The sequence below is a fragment of the Diabrotica virgifera genome, chromosome 1 (assembly GCF_917563875.1).
Source record: "Diabrotica virgifera virgifera chromosome 1, PGI_DIABVI_V3a".
NCBI lineage: Eukaryota > Metazoa > Arthropoda > Insecta > Coleoptera > Chrysomelidae > Diabrotica > Diabrotica virgifera.
The window spans coordinates 53,342,561-53,364,926 of NC_065443.1; the positions used below are offsets into that span (position 1 = coordinate 53,342,561).

The 22,366-nt window shown below is 31.7% G+C and overlaps 1 protein-coding gene across 2 annotated transcripts in view; it reads left to right on the forward strand.

Annotated features, from left to right (window-relative positions):
• LOC114324962 (gustatory receptor 68a-like) overlaps window positions 1–22,366 on the forward strand; it is a 30,816-nt gene that overhangs the window by 7,396 nt on the left and 1,054 nt on the right. Inside the window, exon 1 of one of the 2 annotated variants that reach the window (XM_028272890.1) lies at window positions 1,504–2,371. The exons of the other annotated variant lie outside the window; for it this stretch is intronic. Coding sequence (XP_028128691.1) covers window positions 1,541–2,371 — 831 coding nt within the window. The 5' untranslated portion in view covers window positions 1,504–1,540. Of the gene's footprint in view, window positions 1–1,503; window positions 2,372–22,366 lie in introns of those variants that run through there. 2 annotated transcript variants of the gene reach the window in all.

Sequence of the window (22,366 nt, forward strand, 5' to 3'; positions counted from 1 at the left end):
ATGAGAAGCAAATAAACATATTCTAAAAAATACATAAAGACAAAAATTAGATCACTTTTTTTCTTGACTTGGCATTCGCAAACTGCCATATAATATCTATTATCACAATTCAGTTTCTCCAGTTCTTCATTATCTATATACAATAGTGATAATGCGACTAGGTTTTCTTGACCCAAATTTGACCTTAAATAGGTTTTTATTCTTTTTAAAGCCGAAAAATACCGCTCGCCTGACGCATTAGAAATTGGTGTCGTCAAATAAATGTGCAGTAAAGTTAAAATATAGGGAAAAGTTGCTTTTACATCCTGGAAGAATCAAATTTTTCATAAATTGTATGATGTTTATTCAAATGTTGGCATAACGTTACAAAATGGGTAATATATTTCATTAGGCAAGTTCTCTTTGGTTTCATCAACATCGTTTTTATGTTTCTCGCATAAAGTATTAATTGACGTCTTGACTTCTTCTTTATCTCTAGATTAAAAAAAAAACATCTAAAAGCTGATGTTACATCCTTGTAGCATTCAATTCGCGATTCTGAAAACAGCGACTAATTTTCTAGACTAGATTTTCTGCGACAGCGATTTTTTGGTCGCTGCGATTACAAATCGCGAGTGGAGTGCTAGCCTTAGAGGCCACTGTATAATGCTAAATTGCAATTTTTGTAATCGCTTTACTTTTGAACTGTTGAATGTTTGAAAGAGTGTGTACCTATTGTTTGGGTATTGGCATTTTCGAGAATACTCTATTCTTTATCTATAAATTAGATTTGTGTATATCTATTTTTGTCTTTCGTTTAACTATTTTAAAAGGACTTATTTTGTTTCTATTTTAAAAGAACTTATTTTATAGCCAAAAAGTGAGAAAAATTAATATTTAAGCCCCACAATACAAAATGAAATTATTAGAAACTAAAAAACTCCGTTTGTGCGATTATTTTGGATACAATTCGAGACATGGCCATTGATTCATAATCTACTCAGTTTTTACCCACTACCTGGGTAGTTTCTAATCAATGACATGACGAAATCTGACAACTTTCTGTAGCTTTTGGAAAAGGGACCCGCCACAAACACTGACTAGGCTACGGCACTGTGTATAGGCGTGAAGAGATTTGACAATAGAACAAAGGATTTTGCAGTGTTTTGGCGTATCTCTGTATGAGATTTTTTTTGGAGAATATGTAAATTATTTAGCGACTTTATTTTTTTATAATTAAGGGGCCCGGGCCCCTGGGCGCCCGCCCCAAGCGCCCAGTGGATAAACCGGCACTGCTTGTGAGCTAATTTTGTGTAGCACTGAATACTATAAAATACTCCTATATTGTTTTTCTTTTTAATCAAAAGAATAACCACCTTTTCAATTAAATTAGATTGAACAATAAACTCATCGACCCTTCTACTAGCGAATAGTTACACCCTAATCAGCAAAAACGCTTCCCGTAATAACCTTAATGAAATTAACTATTATAGTGCTATGAAATTCCACTTCGAACAAGTTGTTTCTAGTGAGCAAAACAGTTGTTTTGCGTAAGTTCACGATGCTGAAACGAGATATTTGTGTGATCAAATCAATTTTTGTAGCAGCCTCATATCTAGGAACATTTCCTTTAGAGCACAAAACAATTCAAAGGAGAGTCTTAATAGCCATATTAACAATAGTACATATGATTGGAGCAATTTGTATAATTATGGACTATAAACATATATCAACTTCTATGAAGTTTGAAGTTACCGAGAAGTTTTTGATGGCTGTACAGATGATGGCCTTATTCTTGTTCAATGGGCACTGCTTGTATGGAAGTATAAATGACAACTCCCTTTGGAAAAGTTTCTTCGAAAATATTGAAAAGATAAATAAGAGGTTTAAGCACAGTATTAAATTAGTAAAAGTAATGTTCAAGTGGATTTTGTTTGTACTGTTTTATTCCTGTATTTATATCATCGCTGTATGGCGTCGAAGAGCAGAAATGTCCAATTATTTCTTATTTTCTTCTGTCTATTGGGTGATGTTGCACCTAGAAATGCTGCTTTTAACTTTAGTTACCTGCCAATCATCTAATTTTTTATCGATTAGATATACGCAACTACAAAAATTTCTTCTAGAAACTTTCTCCGCAGATTCAATTACTATTGACGAAGATTTATCACATTACGAAAACGTTCAAGAAATAAAATTATATATTTTAACCATACACAAAGCTGCAACTGACATTAATAGAGCAACTGGGAAAATGGTTTTGACGCTTCTGATATTAACCTTTTTGAGTATGCTCTCAATTTTCAACTTACTCTTATTTATTTATAAAACAATGAATTTTTGGCATTTTTTACCGAGTATTGGGAAAGTTTTGGAAAATGTATCACTATTGGTAAGTTTTTATATTTATATACGCTGTGAGCTCGTACGTAGAGGGGATATTTACATCACGATCAATTCGCGAGCGCCAGTAGTGACAAGTCTGTAAACCTTTACCGGAAATTTGACATAAATGTCAAAGTGATTAATTTAAAATTAAAATTAAAAACATTAATTATAAAAAATATTAGTTGGTCAAAGCTGTGCTATTTATTTTTACCTTAAATTTTACGTTTTAAATACTGAATTTAAGTTTTTTTAATGTTCCGTAATATGTAATTATAAATTATTCTATTAATCTTAGCGCCATCTACACGATAATTATGAAAGTATCCGAAGTAAGAAATTCATATTTTATCAATAGAACGTCAAAATGATTAACAAAATCTTAAAAAAATCGATTACAATTTAATTACTTTTTTGCGTTGTAAATATTAAGCGATAACAATTAAATAATAAATTTAAAAATTACCGGTGAAAGTTGAATTAGTATTTCGCTAGGAGCGACACCAGCGAAGCTCAGAGCGTATAAGTATTTTGAATAATCATTAGGTACTTCAGTATATCCTAAATATTGTGTTTAGGTGAATTGGATTAGCCACAGTTGATTGTAATGATTATTTCATTCGTAGGAGATTCTGACCAAAAGAAAGTTACAGAAATAAAAATTAAAGTGGTAATTTTTGATAATATCCTGTCGTCAAGATGCCCTTTGATACTATGCAAGAATCAACATTCAGTGACATTAATGACAATTAATTTTTTACAACTTGTCACAGCGAACACCAAGAAACACGTTTAGTAAATATTCAGGCGAAAATATCAACAAAATATTAGTTAAAATTATTTAAAAAGACAGTTTTATTCATGAAATAATCTCAGTGAATTACCCTCGATCTCTAAAATTATTATCGCCTCGTGTCCCTCATGCCACTTTGATATAATTTCACTCCCCTTCGGGTCGTGAAATTAAAACCGTCAAAGTGTCACTCGCAAAACAAATCAATAATTTTAGAGCTCTCGTGCAATTACTATTGACATTTACATTATTACCTAAACTCCAACTAATTTTCGGGTATATTGTCACAAGAGAGTGAGAATAAATTGAGAATAATGCGACAGTTTTTCGAAAATCTGTTGTCTGGCAATAGACACGAGAGCCCACAGGAATCGAGTGGCTATTGCCCAATGATAACAAATTTGAGAAAAAATTAAGCAATTTTCTTATTTATTCTTAATGTCGTGTGATATTCGTAAGATTATTTTTAATATGTACTAATTGTTTAATATAAAATTCAAGTCTTTATATAAAAACAGTCAGTGACATTGATCTCAATTAATGTGACACACTTTTTTCAACTTATCAAAGTGAAAAGCACAGTTTAGCAAATATTTAGATGAAGATATTAATAAAATTTTAGTTTATTTATAAATACAGTTTTATTTATTAAATAATCTTACCGAAGTAAATCGAGCGCTTAAATTTGCCTATTTGTGTTCTCCTCGTGACAATTTGACATCAGATTGAGAACTAAAAGTATATTATGTATATTTTCTTAAATTTGACAATTGTCAAAACTAGGAAACTGGTTGCAATTAAATAGAAACAATCTACTTAAAAATTTCTCACTGTAATTTTCTACAGTAGAAAATTACCGATGAAATAATAATCTGATTAGACAGAATTAAACACGTGTTCAAAAATCTTACAATACGATTGGAAGTTAAAATCATTAAAAAATAATCCCTCAAATCACAACGTAAACACCAAATAAAGAATTATGAAGTCAATATTTTACAACTCATAATATTTCATAATTCATAATGTCCATTAACATTAAAAAAAACGGCTTAACCGATTTTGATCGCTAAACATGAGTTTGAAACGTATGGACAAGTAGTATCTGATGCATCTAAGGTCAAGTATGATAACTTAAGCTATTACAGGAATTTATTGAGCTTGAAAAACCGTTTTTTTTTTCATAGATAATAGATTTGATCATATTTATGAAGCCTATAACTTATAAATTCGAAGTTTCCCGGATATGAGCTATACACCGTTAGAATCGTCTAGGGTCCTTCTAGAAACGCTCAGTTATTGGCGCAATTCGTAGGTTGAAATTTTGAGTAATTGTCGAAAAACCAAAATTTTCAAAGTTTAGTTTTTTAGTTTTTCGGCAATACTGAGCTGTGTGTATGTCTGGTCGTGACGTCTTACACACCATTTGAAAGCTTAACTCAACACTATTGATTTGGTGTATTTGCGGTTCTCCTGTCTCTTCTTAAACCGAAGATATATACCCCCAAAAAAATATGCCGTTTTGTACCTACCAAGTCCTATAGCTGGCTTATGGGTGGTCAAAAGTCACAAACTACACCGGTTCTGAATCGGCCCTGACGCCCTCTTCAAACACAGAAAAAAAAATTCAGGTCGGTTTAACTTTTCCAGTCACATACATACATCCATATCCACAAACATTTTCCCTTTTTTAAATAGAAATTGAGTCATATTTCTGAGCTCGGTAACTTTCGAATGGTATACCCGATTTTCAAAATTGGACATGAGTTGGAAAGGTAATGATCAGTACTATTAGAAGCCGCAAAAGTCGGACTTAAATTTTCGAAGTTTTTGGGAGTTTTGTGGACAAGAACGAAAAACAGACCCTAAATAAGAAGGGCCGTAAAATCCACACCCTTGAACCAAAATGGATGGTTGATATAGGAATAGGTGAGTCTTTTCCTGAACTTTAAGATGGGAGTTGGCCCAATTTTTAATTCAGTCAGATTTAGAAAATCGAAAATTTCGTGTATATATAGTGTCGTGTGTAGGGGGTGTGGGTGTGTTCCACTGGCGAGAACTGTCGTTCTCTGGTAATAGCATGAAACATTGTAACGTGTGCAAAGGGCATTAACGTTTTCGAATTCCTGATATTGTTGCTTCACCCTGTATGGTAAATCCGTTTCAGAAATTGTGTTTGTTTGTCGCGTGGAAATGTGTGATTATTTTTTATTCCTCATGAATCTGTAGTATTACGCAATTAATTCTTGATTCTCATGCGTATTCGTATCTCTGTTTTTATCTAAAGTTGAATTTTTGCCGTCAGAGGAATGAGACTCATAAATCTTTTTGCTAATGTATTTTTGGCGTCTGTTAGACCGGAATATGTTACTTTGAAGCTCATTTATTTATGTTGAGAATTCCTTAATAAAGATTAAGTGGTTCTAAGTTGTTTATATAATATACTTGTAGTGGTCTAGTGGGCCAGCTGTGCGAAAAGCTGTACCAGCGAAAAGCGTGAGAGTTTTGAGTTGAGTATGATCATCAGAATTTCGTTGTTTAAATCCTATTTGCGAAAGAATAAGTTATTGCCTTTGAAGGCGTGGTTGAAGTTTGCTTAAATCTTCTCTATTCGTTTTGAAATGAGGAGTGGAAGTTGGCGAATTTTTTGATTGGTCAAACCGGACATGGTTGAGTGAGGATAGAAAAATGGGAAGATGGAATGAGTTTTGGGTGGTACAGGAGTTCGAATTATAATCGAGATCAGTTATGAAAGATGAGTTCGAAGTAGTTGAGAAGAGCGATCAATTCTAGAGAGCTAGAATAAGAAGTTTGTGCCTTTCCGTCAGCAAGGCAAAGCCTGCTGACAAAAATTGTTGAAAATAGTTTAATGGAGAAAATTAGTTGTTTGTATTTAGTACAGTTTCTTTGAGTTTTTGTTCCAGAGCCGAAGTAGTCTCAAGTGGCTGCTGTGGTAGTAGAGAATGTAAATTCTCGACCGTATTTTGTATTCCTAATGATGGATTGAACACATCTATTAGTTTTCTTTTGTCGAAAAGTTCTTCGTTTCATTCAATCAAGTTTATGGAATTTCATCTCTAATATAATTAATACCTGTACTTTGTCTGTGGACACCATGGACCACTACCATGGACGGCTATGCTGACAAATGTGGCAGTCCTTAAGAGAGCAAATGCTACCCGCGAGCTGCTTGATAATATCAAATATAGAAAGATGGCCTATTTTGGACACGTAGTAAGGGGAGACCGGTATAATATTCTTCAACTTATTATGATGGGTAAAATCGAAGGACGCAGAGGAATTGGTAGAAAGCAGGCCCCTTGGTTGAAGAATATCCGGGAGCGGACAGGAATAAAGAAAGCAGAACACCTATTTAGAATAGCTCGAGACAGAGACAGTTTCGCCATGTTAATCGCCAACGTCAAGGGGACTTGATAGGGCACGTTAAGAAGAAGACTTTGTCTGTAAAATTGAGTGTCGTCATGTGCGTGACAAAAAAATGTGTCGTAACATCAGGACAATGGTTAACACCGTAACTGGCGCATGGATGGACTATGGATAAAGACCACATCTTGGTACTTGCGCTATTTTTTTATTGTTTAACTCTTACGTTTTCTCGCGAATTGATGAAACTTTATTCTTTTTTTTATAAAAACCTTGCTGAATTATTATTTGTTTCAATAAAGTAAGAATTTAAGTTTTCTTTAAAACTTAAATTTTAAGTTTAAGGGTTTAATTTTAGGGGTTTAAATACTCCCCTAGACTTAAATGTGCTATTAAGTGTGGATAACATTAAAATTTTTAAACTAATTATGACATTTCTTCAAAAAATTAAATTAAAAGTGTGAATGTAAAACTAATCGTTTGAATGAATAGGTATTTCTTTTGTATTATGTAATGTATGAATGAGATATTTACTGTAATTAATTATATTATTTTGTAACCTATGTATGTTTTTAGTTATTACCGTAGTAAAAAAGAAAAAAAATAATATAGTTGTATTTATTAACATAGTACGTAGGCATTGTTATTTGTAAGCTTTACTTTTTTTTATTTTTTATTTTTAAGTGTATACTGGACAATTTTATACTTATGAACGAATAATAATTGTATATGTAGTTACGTGGCTAAAGGTTCTGAACCAAGGTCAGAATAAAATAAAAAAAAAATAAATTAAGAATTATGTTTAATTACCAGATTTTCTTTACCAATCTCTATCCTTATAAAATAATCACGCATTAAAGTAGCCTACGGTAAGTACAGATATTTCAAGTGATCGGCATCTTAGTTTAATATTTTTTTAAGTAAGCATATAATATGATATTTTGTTTTTTATTTAGGGCGCCTCCCGAGCAATTGAGTTTCAATTTTATTTAACATCTATTAAGAATTCGCACCCCTAGGTCTCTGAAGACTTAGAGCTACCGAGGTATATCAAAAGTTAAGTAGCACCAAGTATAGTTTTATATTTTGTTAAATTTGTCATGATACATATTTTTTTGCCTTTGTTATCCATAGGCGTGCTACATTAAAATGTCGCCCATCGTGTTTGGGGCATACTTAGTGCCACAACATACATCAAAAACAGGGATTTGGACAAATCACAGATATGCAAATATGCCTCGGACAATGAACACAGAGTACAAAGGAAATATGCATTAAAAATCATGAAAGAAACAGACATAAAAGTGGCAAAAATCAAAGAACCAGTCGTCATCCTAAATGAAGAGAAATATGTAGCAAACCCATCAGCAGAATGCAGCAGACTTTGGTTGTCAATATTTAAAGAAGAAATGAACAACAAGAATATACCAACAATATCGGACGAGAAAGTGTGAGAAAATGCCTTCAATCAATCACAATACATATGCAATACACAATACACAACACAATAAGGAGATTCCCATACTCAGAATCACATAAAGCACATAGAAATAATGCAGAAACATAAAGAATAATCGGAATTTGATATACTATGCGACTATGCGGCATAAAATAACGACCCTCAAATATTTCAGCTAGAGTATGGCTGTTGTCTACTGACCTAGTGTGTTAACCATGAGTCAACATATTTTTTGACAATACCTATATAACTTCCTCAACATCTTGTAGGTTATGGACTAATTAAACAAAATTTTCTCAATAATATTTTGAAAACGATTTCTGGAGTGAAAATAGGAACGTCAAATCTTTTTAGATAAAAACATAACTGTCACTACACTCAACTGTTGTAGCTAATCGCATATAAACACAATATTTAACTTACACATGCCACAAGAACATAGTTTCAGAACTACACTATTTCCGTTTTTAGTTCTATACAGGGTGTCCAGAAACTCTCAAGACAAACGAGGACCGGAGATTCTTAAGCTAATTTTAAGACAATTTAACCCAATTCACCTAGTCCGAAAACGCTTGCTAAGGGAGCTAGAGCTATGTGAAGAAGGTGTCTGGTAATTAGCTTTTCTTAAATACCTCCAGAACGCTTCGACTTAAAAAAACGAAAATTAGTAGGCGTATTTATCTTCCAGAGGTAAATCAATTCCATATATTGCGAATTTCTAGTATTGGTCACAGGCGTCTGTTTTGGGTAGGGCAACGGTTATTTTATCGCATCATTTTTTTGTCTTTAAATTTTAGGCATTTTTGAGTCTGGATTATTAAATTGTGAGGTATTTTAGTACTAAAAGGTACGCTTGCTTTAAGTCGGTAGGACATACCGTTGTCAAGTAAAATCAATTTAAAAGTTTTTCGTTTTTTGAAATTAAAAAAAAAATCCAAAAAAAACTATTTAGAAAAACGAAAAAAGGTACGTTTATTTATTATATTTTAGAGACGAATCTATTTCATTAAATTGCAAATTTCTAGTTCCGGTCATATGCGTCCGTTTTGGGTAGTTCAACGGTTATTTTATAGCATAACTCTTTTGTCTTTATTTTTTAAGCATTTTTGACACTACAACATTAAATTATGAGATATTCTAGTACTAAAAGTTACTCTTGCTTTAAGTTGTTAAAATACAACGTTTTTTTTTTGAAAATTTTTTTCAATTTTTTTTTTCAAATCACGAACCGAAAAATTTCGAAATCGATTTTTCTAGAAAACGGTGTGTCCTACCGACTTAAAGCAAGAGTACATTTTAGTACTAGAATACCTCATAATTTAATAATCCAGAGTCAAAAATGCCTAAAAGTTAAAGACAAAAAAGTTATGCGATAAAATAGCCGTTTCCATACCCAAAACGGACGCCTATGCCCGGTACAAGAAATTCGCAATGGATGGAATCGATTTACCTCTAGAAGATAAATATGCGTACCAATTTTCGTTTTTCTAACTAGAAGAGTTCTGGAGGTATTTAAGAAAAACTAATTACAAGACGCCATCTTCAAAGAGCTGTAGATCCCTTAGGAAGCATTTTCAGACTAGCTGAATTTGGTTAAATTTTCTTAAAATTATCTGAGGAATCTCTTGTCTTCATTGTTTGTCGGTAGAGATTCGGGACACCCTGTATATTTTAAATATATTAGTTTATCAAGTAAGTTATTTTCGGTTAGGTGGTAGTACAAAATTATTTTATCTACTCTATGACATATTATGTTTAAGTTTTTAGTTTGTGAAAACTGTCATTATAGGTCTGGATCCCGCGTATGAAAAAAAAGTTGATTAATAGCAAGCTGAAAATTTGTTAATAGCTTAAGGGTGTCTAGTCGGACAAACTTTGATATATAGGAACACTGGAACAGGGGAAGTTTTAATTGTGGAACAGGTTACAAATTTGGAACGGTCAGACCACGAAAACGGCACATGTATTTTGTCCGACAGAACAGACTTAAATTCTCCGAACAGAGATTAAACTCTCGTGCAAAAACCAGACTGCTATTTATCACCAAATGGGCGTTTTATTGAGTGGAATATGTAGAATATGTCAAATGCAGGAATTATGACAGGTGATAAATAGCAGTCTGATTTTTGCATGAGAGTTTAATCTCTGTTCGGAGAGTTTAAGTCTATTCTGTATTTATAAAATAAATGTGCCGTTTTCGTGGTCTGGCCGTTCCAAATTTTTAACCTGTTCCACAATTAAAACTTCCCCTGTTCCAGTGTTCCCATATATCAAAGTTTGTCCGACTAGACACCCTTAAGCTATTAACAAATTTTCAGCTTGCTATTTATCAACTTTTTTTTCATACGCGGGATCCAGATCTATTATAGATAGTGCGTGAAGAGTTTAAAGTGTGCGTGAAGTAACAATGTATTTCAAATGGGATTTACTTTTTCGCACTATTTTGACAGACTTTCATATAATCAAATATCCTTAACTTTCACGTTGTCATGGTAATGACATAATGAGCAATGAATTATAACACAAATTTTGACAGTTTTGTGGTTTGAAAGAAATTTTTAAATGTCAAAATTCTAAAAATTGTAGAATAGAAATGAATTCCAGTGACGAAGAGTTACAGTTTTTTTATTTGCTTTAGATAAAATATTGTATGAAACTGTGCGTGAAGTACTTTTTGCGAACTTACGCGATGTATAGCACTCGTTCCGCTCTCTCCTGCTCCAAACATCGCGTGCGTTCGCAAAAAGCATACTTCACGAACTGTTTCATAAACAACTATTTCAAAATAATTAAAAATTATTAAATTAATTTAAAAAAAATACACCGATCAATTTGAAAGTCTCAATTGCTCGTCAAAACTAGGTATGCCTTTCAAAATTTTGCCTATCTGCGCAGAGAGCAGATAGGGAAAGGGGAAAGTATTCAGGAGAGAAAGAGATAGATGATATGAACGATATGAACGTTTTAGTTCGAATACTTGATTATTAAGCATAGTTTACAGGTCAAGTTTACTTTTTTTATAGAATAATTTCCAACAAGTTTCCCTCGCAGCAAGCAGGCGGGTCTAATGCAGGATTTTGCAAATTATTCCTAGTTTTGACAAACTGTAGACAAAAATATAGATTATATGTCACCATTCTCAAAACGGTGACAAGTCTCAAGTTAATATAGGCCACCCCTTTTCTAAATTGGCTACACTGTACTGATGATGGGCCAATTAGTCCGAATTACGTATAACGTATACAGGGTGTCCCAGACTAATTTATCCAGGTTATATCTCTTAAACCGATAGAGATTTTCGGATGGGACAAAAACTGATATATTCCATTTGTAATACACTTTAATATGACGTAGTAAAAATCATCCCCTAAATATTCATCCCTTAGTTACAACCCCTAATTTTGTTTTTTTTTTAATAGCACCCTGTTTTGGATGTGGTCTTTTATCGTATATTCAACAGATATTTTAAAAATAAAATCAATTCGTAAATAATTAAGAAAATATCGGTTTATTTTTTATTTTTGTTATGTGTCCCACACTAATTTCTCCAGGCTATATCTCTTAATCAAAAAGAGATTTTCGAATGGGACAAAAACGGATCTATTCCATTTGTAATACACTTTAATATGGCGTAGAAAAAATCATCCGCTAATATTCATCCCTTAGTTACAATCCCTAAATTTAATTTTTTTAATAGCATCCTGTGCATTTTTTTATAGTTTTAGATGTGATCTTCTATCGCCTTTTCAACAGATTTTTTAAAAATAAAATGGGTTCGTAAGTTATCAAGAAAATATCAGCTTATTTTTTATTTTCGTTAAATTAATCAAGATAGCCTTAAAAAATAGACTCGAAAAGAAATATGCTTTATTGTCGCTTATTAAATATTTACTATTTAAATACGCTTATTGCAAATTTATAAAAAAATGTACAGGGTGCTATTAAAAATTATAAAGTTAGGGGTTGTAACTAAGGCATGAACATTTAGGGTATGATTTGTTATTGTTATTTTCTGACTCTACATACGTAAGATTTGACCATAAAATTGTAAAATTTTCAGTGACAATAAAGCATTATTTCTTTTCTATTCTCTTTTTTAAGGCTGTCTTGATTAAAAAAAAAATAAAAAATAAACTAATATTTTCTTGATTCCTTGCAACCCCATTTTATTTACAAAAAAAAAGTCTGTTGAATAGACGATAGAAAACCACAGCCAAAACTATAAAAAAATGTATAGGATGCTATTAAAAAAATTAAAGTTAGAGGTTGTAACTAAGGGCTGAATATTTAGGGGATGATTTTTTCTTCTACGTATTAATGTGTACAAATGGAATAGATCAGTTTTGTCCCATTAAAAAATCTCTATTGTGTTAAGAAATATAGCCTCAATAAATTAGTCTGGGACACATAATAATTAACAAAAATGAAAAAGACCTGATATTTTCTTGATTATTTACAAACCGATTTAATTTTTAAAAACCTGTTGAATAGACGATAGAAGACCACATCCAAAACTATAAAAAAATTTACAGAGTGCTATTAAAAAAATTAAAGTTAGGGGTTGTAACTAAGGGATTAATATTTAGGGGATGATTTTTTTACGCCATATTTAAGTGTATTACAAATGGAATAGACCAGTTTTTATCCCATTCGAAAATCTGTATTCGTTTAAGAGATATAGCCTGGATAAATTAGTCTGGGACACCCTGTATACAGTTGCCCTCCATCATTTTATATTCCCTTTCATATTCACATTCACTTTGCGAGTGTTTGCCAAAAATTTTCCTTATCTAAATTTATATTTGTACTCGCTTACTCAACAATTTATTTAATAAAGATATGGCTTTCCATTTCCTAAGGTAGCCTTACCTCCTTGGCAGTGTTAGTTGTCGCCCTTAGATGACAGGGTCTTCTAACAATATGACCAAAATGGTAACATTACTCCTGTAATTTTTCTTATCTATATTTATACATATAACTAATATATACGGGTCTACCCCAAAATCCCGACAGCCAAAATCCCGACGGCCAAAATCCCGACACGCCAGAATCCCGATAGGCCAAAATCCCGACACGCCAGAATCCCGACAGGTTTGATGAGTTCCATTTTAACATATAATTACATTTATTTCTGGTTTTTTGTTCATAACCATCTGTTTTTTTATTTTTTGTTGCTAAACAAAAGTATTTACCATTTAATATGAAATAATTTTCTAAATAAAATTATAGTCAATATATAGTCAAATAATGTATGTATAATCAAATCCTGAATTCAAGTTTACTTTCATATAATAGATATTATCAGGTCAACTTTTATATTATAAAATGAAGTCTTTAATAATTTTTTCTTTTAAAATACACAATAATTAGTACCCGTACTTTTTAGTAAGTAATTAATTGTTCAATTTCAATATTCTATAATATGATTTGGTATTGCATTTGAAAAGGAAACAATAAATATTCAAAATGTAGTGGACGGGAATTTTGCTTATGCGAGGATTGTTGCATGTCGGGATTTTGGCCTGTCGGGATTCTGGCGTGTCGGGATTCTGGCGTGTCGATGTTTTGGCCGTCGGGATTCTGGCTGTCGGGATTTTGGGCGCCACCGAATATATACATATATATATATATATATATATATATATATATATATATATATATATATATATATATATATATATATATATATATATATATATATATATATATATATATTTGGTTAGAACAAACCTTACAGAGACCATGAACAGAGGTAAAGGTATTTTTTATACTTTTCGGTATGGCAAACATTTACCAAATGTTTGCACAGGATTATATTTTATGATAAAATTTCTGTTAAATCTCTGAGATTTTTGGAGTGAATGTTAGTAGTTAGTTTTCTTTTAGTAAATTTTCTTCTACATGTTTATATATTTTATAAAATATAATATGTTCCTGTATTATTTTTTTTTTAATAAAAAAATAATACACTTTTCAATTAAATTAAATGGAACAATAAATTCATCGACCCATTTACTAGCGAATATTTACACCTTAATCAGCAAAAAAGCTTCCCTTAATCATCTTGATGAAATTAACTATAGTGCTATAAAATTCCACTTCAAACAATTTGTGTCTAGTGAGTAAAAAAGTAGTTTTCCTTAAGTTCACGATGATGAAACAGGATATTTTTGTGATCAAATCAGTTTTTATAGCAGCGTCATATATAGGAACATTTCCTTCAGAGCACAAAGCAATACAAAGGCGAGTCTTAATAGTCATTCTAACGATAGTACACATGATTGGAACAGTATGTATAATTATGTACTATAAATACACATCAAGGTCTATGAAGTTTGAAGTCACCGAGAAGTTTTTGATGGCTATGCAGTTTATGGCCTTATTCTTGTTCAATGGACACTGCTTGTATGGAAGCATAAATAACAACTCCCTTTGGAATAGTTTCTTCGAAAATATTGAAATAATAAATAATAGGTTTAAGCACAGTGTTAAATTAGGAAAAGAAATATTCAAGTGGATTTTGTTTGTACTGTTTTATTCCTGCATCTATGTCATTGCCATGTGGCTTCCAAAAACCGAAATGTCCAATTATTCCTTGTTTTCTTCCATCTATTGGCTAATGTTGCACCTGGAAATGCTGTTTTTAACTTTAGTTACCTCCCAATCATCTAATTTTTTATCAATTAGATATACACAACTACAAAAATCCCTTCTAGAAACTTTTTCCACGGACTCAATCACTATTGGCGAAGATTTATCTCATTACGAAAATGTTCAAGAAATAAAATTGTATATTTTAACACTACACAAAGCTGCAACTGACATTAATAGAGCAACTGGGAAAATGGTTTTGACGCTTCTGATATTAACCTTTTTGAGTATGCTCTCAATTTTCAACTTACTCTTATTTATTTATAAAACAATGAATTTTTGGCATTTTTTACCGAATCTTGGTAACCTTTTGGAAAATGTATCACTATGGGCAAGTATTTTTAGTTATTATATGTTTTCAGTAATCAGTACTTACTATTTGCGTTTTTACGTCAACATATTTTAGATATATTTGTTTATGAAGTAAATTATTTTTAACTAAGTGGTAATACCCACACGATTGTTCGATTTAGATTAGATTAATTTAAAACAATAAACCGAATAAGTTATTTCTCGTCAAGACTAGGAATGACTTTCGAAATTTTTCCTATCTGCGCAGAGACCAGACAGAGAAAGTTTTGAGCAGATGAGCAGATGAGCCCCGGGACTCAACTACATACCTGATTTTTAAACGTACATTATAGATCAAATTTACTTCTCTAGACCATTAACCATAGGCTTATCCTTATTTCCAGATATATTCATAAAGGATTTTGAACAAAATATTGTATACAAAAAGACAAATAACGCTTAGTATGGTGGAGATATCTAGACGATGCAAATCCAATTAATTTGGCCTCATGCACCATAAGTATAGAATAGATTCCTGAATGACATCAACAATAAAGAATAATCAATCAAATTCACCATGGAAAAAAATCACTTCCTATTCTGGATGTGCTAATCTTCAAAGATGATACAGGATACTATACGTCACCAAAATTTACAGAAAGCCAACTCACACTAACAAATATTTTAATTACCTGCTTCAATGAAAACCTATTTCAAGAAGAAAAAACCATGCTAACAAAGGGTTTAATAAAAATGACTAAACATTGTCATTTCTAAACAAGGAATTCCTCCAGATAGAAAAAAGAAAAAACACATGGCCACAAGCAATCCAGCAACAGCCACTAGAACAGACCCAAGGATGACAATAATACCAGATGTAAAGGGCTTATCAGAAAAATACTGTTACTGATAAAAAGATACTGATCTATTTTCAATAATATTTCATATCATTATTTTTATACAAAGTGTTTTTACAAGAAGTGTAAGTTTTACCTTGTAATGTGAGGCTACTTTGTGACACATATGGTTACTTTGTGACAGTGGCCTCTATAGTTAAACTGATTAACTTGGCCTAGCCATTAGAAATGCTGGAATAATCAAAATGTTTTATCTCAATCGTAGCCTATGTGCACTATCTAGGGAACAATAACCAAAGTTACGGTTATTAGACTTTATTACGGTTGTCTTGTCCGACGGTGGTGGGGAGACTTATATTTTTGACTTTACGTCACAAGAGTTTACATTCCCATATTTTTAAATGATTTTCGATCATTGAATGTGTGTTATTGTGTATATATGTGTATTATTTGTGTTATTATGAAATAATAAGACAAATAGTACACATTTTATATTATACCGGGTGGTGAATCGTAAAAAGGGCCATAGGAAATTCAATGTAAAATTCTAAATTGTTGAATTCCTGCTTCCCTAATTATTTTACATCAAAAGTCATGAGAGAATACTTGTAGAGAATTAAAATCTGTATTAAAATCAAAAGTTAAAATTGTTCTACGATTTAAATGCGTTCCAAAATTTTTAAAAATATGATACATTTGCCACAATAGGTATGCGTGTAAAAGTAAGGCCACACGTTACTATTTAACTGCCAGTGCTCACACCATTGACTGAATAAAAAATCTTTATTATTAATCCTTTCTCCGCAACTGAGGGTATCGTATCAACTGTATTGTTTTTAAACAATAGATGACAAAATAAAAATATTGACAGTTCAAAAATGTGAACATTATTGCATTGTGTGTGGCCTAAGTTTGGGCTGAAAACTAAAATGTATTACATTTTTACAAAATTTTGGAATATGTTTAATTACGTAGACCAATTTTAACAGTTATTTCCAATACAGATTTTAATCCTCTACAAATAGTTTCTAATGTCTTTTGATGTAAAATAATTATTAGGGAAGCTGGAATTCAACAGTTGAGAATTTTACATTGAGTTAATGCAAAATTTTGACGCATGTCAAAATTCTCAATGTGTTTTAATTGTATTCATCGAATCTTGGAAAAACTAATAAATATTTTTGAAAAATTTAAACTCAGAATGAAAGACTACATCATTACCGAGGGCTGAAAGACCCTGAGAACTTCTATAATGTTTATTTTAATAAGTTACAGGGCTGAAAATAAAAGAGAAGTGTGATATTTAATTTCAAATATTTCATTCAATAGAATCTGCTTGTTTATTCTAAGGGGCTTTCCGCCCTCGGTAATAATGTAATCTTGCATCCTGCGTTTAAATTTTTGTAAAATACTTGGTTTTCTCAGGATTCGAAAAAAATCATATTACGATTCAAATGACAGTAAACTCTCGTGACGTAATCTCACCCTTAATGTTCATTGGTTAGTCGATTTAGGCAACCGTAGTAATGTCTAAGAACCGTGAACCAAAAGTTCCTAGTGCAACTTCGCTCGTCATGCCACAGCTGATTTGATCATCGTCAAAACAGGTGATTTTAGGTTGGCGTGAAAACTTTTACTTTTGAAGAAGATATTTTTACCAAAGTAAATTTATATTTTAACACAATATGTTACCTCCATTTAACATTAAAATGTTGTTTGTAAAAAACCTACGGGTATTTCTTTGTGCCACAGTTATAATTCCATATAAATATCGCAGAAAAACTTACGTGTCACAAAGAAACCCCCACCCATGGGGCGACTTTATGACAACCTTTTTTGACATTTTCTTGATTTCTATAGCATATAGCGCATTCTAGTTGTCACTGAACATAGAGGAAATATTGAGCTTTCAGGTGATATTTTTAAAATTATAATAAACCGAAAGTGTATGTACTATATCATCACAAAATCTAAAAAAGTGTCACAAAGTAGCCTCACTTTACTGTAATAAAATTAAAAATAATATTAAAATAAAATTTTTATTGGAACCAATTTTCTGGTAACGCCTCCGCGGTTTCTATAATTTGCAATTTTAATACTTATGTATTCTTTTTTATTTTATTAATCTAAAACTTACTCTTGTTGTAAGAAGATGCCCGCACGGCATCAGCATCGTTTTCTTTTGCTGTAATTCGATACTAGCAGTCAGATTTGTTTTAGTTTGGCCTAGGCCAAACTACACTCAACGAAAAAGGTACGTAATATCAATAAAAATGTTAATTCAGACAATAAACGCAATACTTAAAATTTGTCCAATTCTTGGTTTTATTGGGACAACAAAACGATGTTTATCAATTCATTATTTTCGTTCGTTGAGCCAATGTATTACGTTTATTGAATGGATGAACATTCATTATGTATACCATAATATCACTTTATTGGTATTACGAACTCTGTTCACTGAGTCAACGAACACTATTTATTGAAACAACAACGTCGTTAATTGACCGACGAAGACTATTCGTTGTGTCAATAACAGTGTTATTTCTCCTAACGTATTTCGTTTATTTCTACAATTATTTCCGTTTATTGTTACAATTAATTCCGTTCATTCCCACAATAAATACGGTTTTTCTTACAAGCAATTCTATTCATTCTTACAATCAGTTTCGTTCATTCCTACTATGAACGTATTTTATATTAATAATTACTGAATGCAATAGCCCAATGTATGATATTAATTGATTAATAATAATGTTTTAAATCCCCCTTTTTTATCCTTAACCTAAAGTACTTTACACTGTGTGATTTTTCATATGATTTCACTTATACAGTGTACTGGAATAATTGTTACACATTTAGCACATAAGCAAAACGCTCGGACAGGTCGATTTTTAAAATAATCAAAGTATATTACAACATCAATGTTTCGAACTTTACACGATCCCTCTTCGGGTGACAGGCGCGGCGTAACTTTGATTTTTTTAATGGGAAAGTACGTCATGTGACAGCTTATTTAAAATCGTTTGAAATCGTGATTCCAAAAATGTATAACACTTTAATCCTTTTTGAGAACGCAGGTGCAAAACTTCGATCGAATTCTTTTTAAACGCATTCATTTTTTTTGGAATTCTGAGAAAACTAATAAGTATTTTTGAAATATTTAAACGCAGAATAAAATATTACATTATTACCGAGGGCAGAAAGTCCCTTAGAATAAACAAAAAGTTTCTGTTGAATGGTATGCCTATTTGAAATTAAAAATCATACTAAATTTTCTCTTTTTCACCCCTGTGACTTATTAAAATAATCATTATAGAGGTTCTCAGGGACTTCAGACCCTCGATAATACTGTAATATTTTATTTTGCATTTAAATTTTCAAAAATAATAATTAGTTTTCTCAGGATTCGAAAAAAAAGTAATACATTTAAAAATAATTCGACCGAAATTTCACGATAGTAGACACACAAAAACTTCCTTCTACTACGGACTCCACTTAAAAACGAAATGCAATTATTATTCGGCATTTCGGTAACACAGAGAAGCTAGGGGTATCACGATAAGGAAAAGCCGTTAACTTTCAAATGGTCAAGCAAAATATTTATTGTCTCAACAACTACGATTATTGTCACAATGAACGCATTGATTGTGGGTATTGAATGCAGTAGTAGATTGATTAATGCATTCGTTGTCACAACAATCAATTTACATCTATTCAATAATCATATATTACTCTCTATTAACAACATTTGTACATTGTTTTAATGAAATCTGTACGTTGTCACGATAAACCAAGGTAATTGCTTGTCATCTACGAAATCAAGAACGTGAGTTGCTGCCAGAATTAACAGTATTTATTAAATATACGAAACTAAGTTATTGGCTGAATAAATTGAGTGTTATTGATTAATGTACTCTAGTTATTCTCACAAGTATTGTTCAATCATTGTGACAATAACCAAATACATTCGTCAATGTCAAAAAGTTCGTTGAAACAACAAATTAAATTGTTGTGACAACGAAATACCATTCAGTAATCACTGTTAATCAATATTACGAACTAAATTTTTTTGAGTGTAGTTTATCCTGATATAATAAAGACTCGCACTTCAGGATAAACTAGTACGGCCTAGTCTAAACCAATTTAGCCGAGTTGAAAGTAATTTAGCGAACATGTAAGGACTTTTACATGCAGGGAATTCCCAAATGACATCCCAACAGGGATGGCAAAAAAAATTATACATATATTGTATCATAATATGATACATCGAATGAAGATATTGATATATGCTATAAATCAATATATTCTTGTATAATAAATAATATAAAAATAATAAATAAAAGGATGAGGTTTTCTCCAAAAATGAGAAGAATAGATACACTTACGAATAAAATCGAGTACAAATTAATATTGTTTTCACCAAGTTTGAAAAAATGTGAAAACGTTGAATTGTCCACGTCCGTCTGTCCGTCCGTCTGTATGTCTGTCCGTGAACTCAACTTCTCCGTCTTATACCAGGTAGAATGACAAATGGGGTGTCAAATGAAAGCTTATAATCCAAGGATGGTACTAAAGGTGAGAAATTTTACCTAGGCTGTCTGTCCGTCCGACCGCGAATATAACTTTGTTACGAATAATTATAATTTTAATAAAAATGATTATTTTTCCAAGAACAAAGTATTTTATTCAATTTATTAATTATATTAAGCCGTACTAGTTCGCTAAATTACTTTCGTCTTCTTGGCTTTTTCCCATAATGAGTTTGCCGTTTTCGTCTATCATATCATTTCCTATGTGAGTTTTCCATCTCACGGCAGGTCTTTCTCTCCATCTTCCTCCCCGCGGGTCCCAGTTCAGAAATCTTTTCGGCCAGCTGTGCTCCGGCATTCTTTGTACATGCCCGTACCATTTCAGGACTCTACTTTTACTACCACAACTTTTTTGTAATTGAGCATTCTACTTCTATTCTCTTTCATATTTCCTCTGTTCTTATTCTATCCTACCTGGTAAGTAGACACCTTCTCATATTCTGTTCGGATCCTGTTCGTATTTTATTTCGTATTAATGTTGTCACTGGTCATTCTTCCGCTCTTGAAGGGGAATATTCAGCACTATGTCCTGAAAAATCTTTTTTTGTTTTCTTTAATTGGAGTGTTCTTCCATATTACTCCATGGAATGCTTTCGTGCCTTGTTTTCCCCGTACTATTTTCATTTCTATATCTTTCACATTTATAAGTGCCATCTCGGTTTATCATTTACCCTAAATACTTAAAAGTCTTACAACTCTTAATAGAGTCTTCTAAACTTACGTTTAAATCAGCAACCAATCTGTAATCAATTACTTTCGACTAAATTAAATTGGTTTAGACTAGGCAAAACTAGTTTATCCTGATATAAAAACATACACTTCAGGATAAACTAGTTTGGCCTGAAGTATGCGTCTTTATATCAGCATAAACTAGTTTGGCATGAAGTGCGTGTATTTATATCAGGATAAACTAGTTTGGCCTAGGACAAACTAAATTGGCCTAGGACAAACTAGTTTGGCCTAGGACAAACTAGTTTGGCCTACGCGCGATAGGACAAACTAGTTTGGCCTAGGCCATACTAGTTTATCCTAACACGCTTAGGAAAAACTAATTTGGCCTAGGCCAAATTAGTTTGTCCTGAAATCAAATTTGGCCAGTAACATATACACTCTCTATACGAATGAATTAGACGTCTCTAGTTTTCGTTTTACAGCAAAACTATTATAGTCCAGAAAGCCACTGCGCATCCGCTAGGAAAAATATTCTAATTCAGATTTTTTGCACAATCTTACTGAAAAAGGACTCCTTTTAACAAATTTGCATGTTGCCATAACCAAAAGGTGGTCAAAAATTTTTTAAACGTTTTTTTTTTGTTTTTTTCCTAAAATTATTTTTTTTGCATGGAAAAAAGTTTTTTAGGTTTTTTGGATCATTCCAAACAGAAAAGGTCTTTAGTAACTTTTCTCTAAAAATGATAGTTTTTGACATATAAGCGATTAAAAATTGAAAAATTGCGAAATCGGCCATTTTTAACTCTCAAAAACTATGTGAAAAACTGAAAATTTGAATGTTGCCAAGGTAGGTAGATATTCTTTAAACATCGATTGATGAAATCCCGAAGAGTTTTTTGCAATACAATATTCAAAACTCCTATTTTTTTTAATTGCTATTCAAGCGTGCTCGACACTATTTTCCACCGACAGTATGGTGCAAATGAAAGGAATAAATTCGTTATTTCGTAAACCGGCGACTTTAAGGAAAAATCCCGAAACAGGTCGATTTTTATTTTTAAGTTGTGATATTTTGGCATATATGGTATACTAGTGACGTCATCCGTCTGGGCGTGATGACGTAATCGATGATTTTTTTTAAATGAGAATAGGGATCGTGTGGTAGCTCATTTGAAAGGTTCTTTAATTCTCTATTCAGTAATTTAAACATTTACATAATTATTTATACAGGGTGTCCTTCTACTTCTTTTTTTGTCAAATAATTTAATTTAATAAAATTTTTTTGGACACCCTGTATAAATAA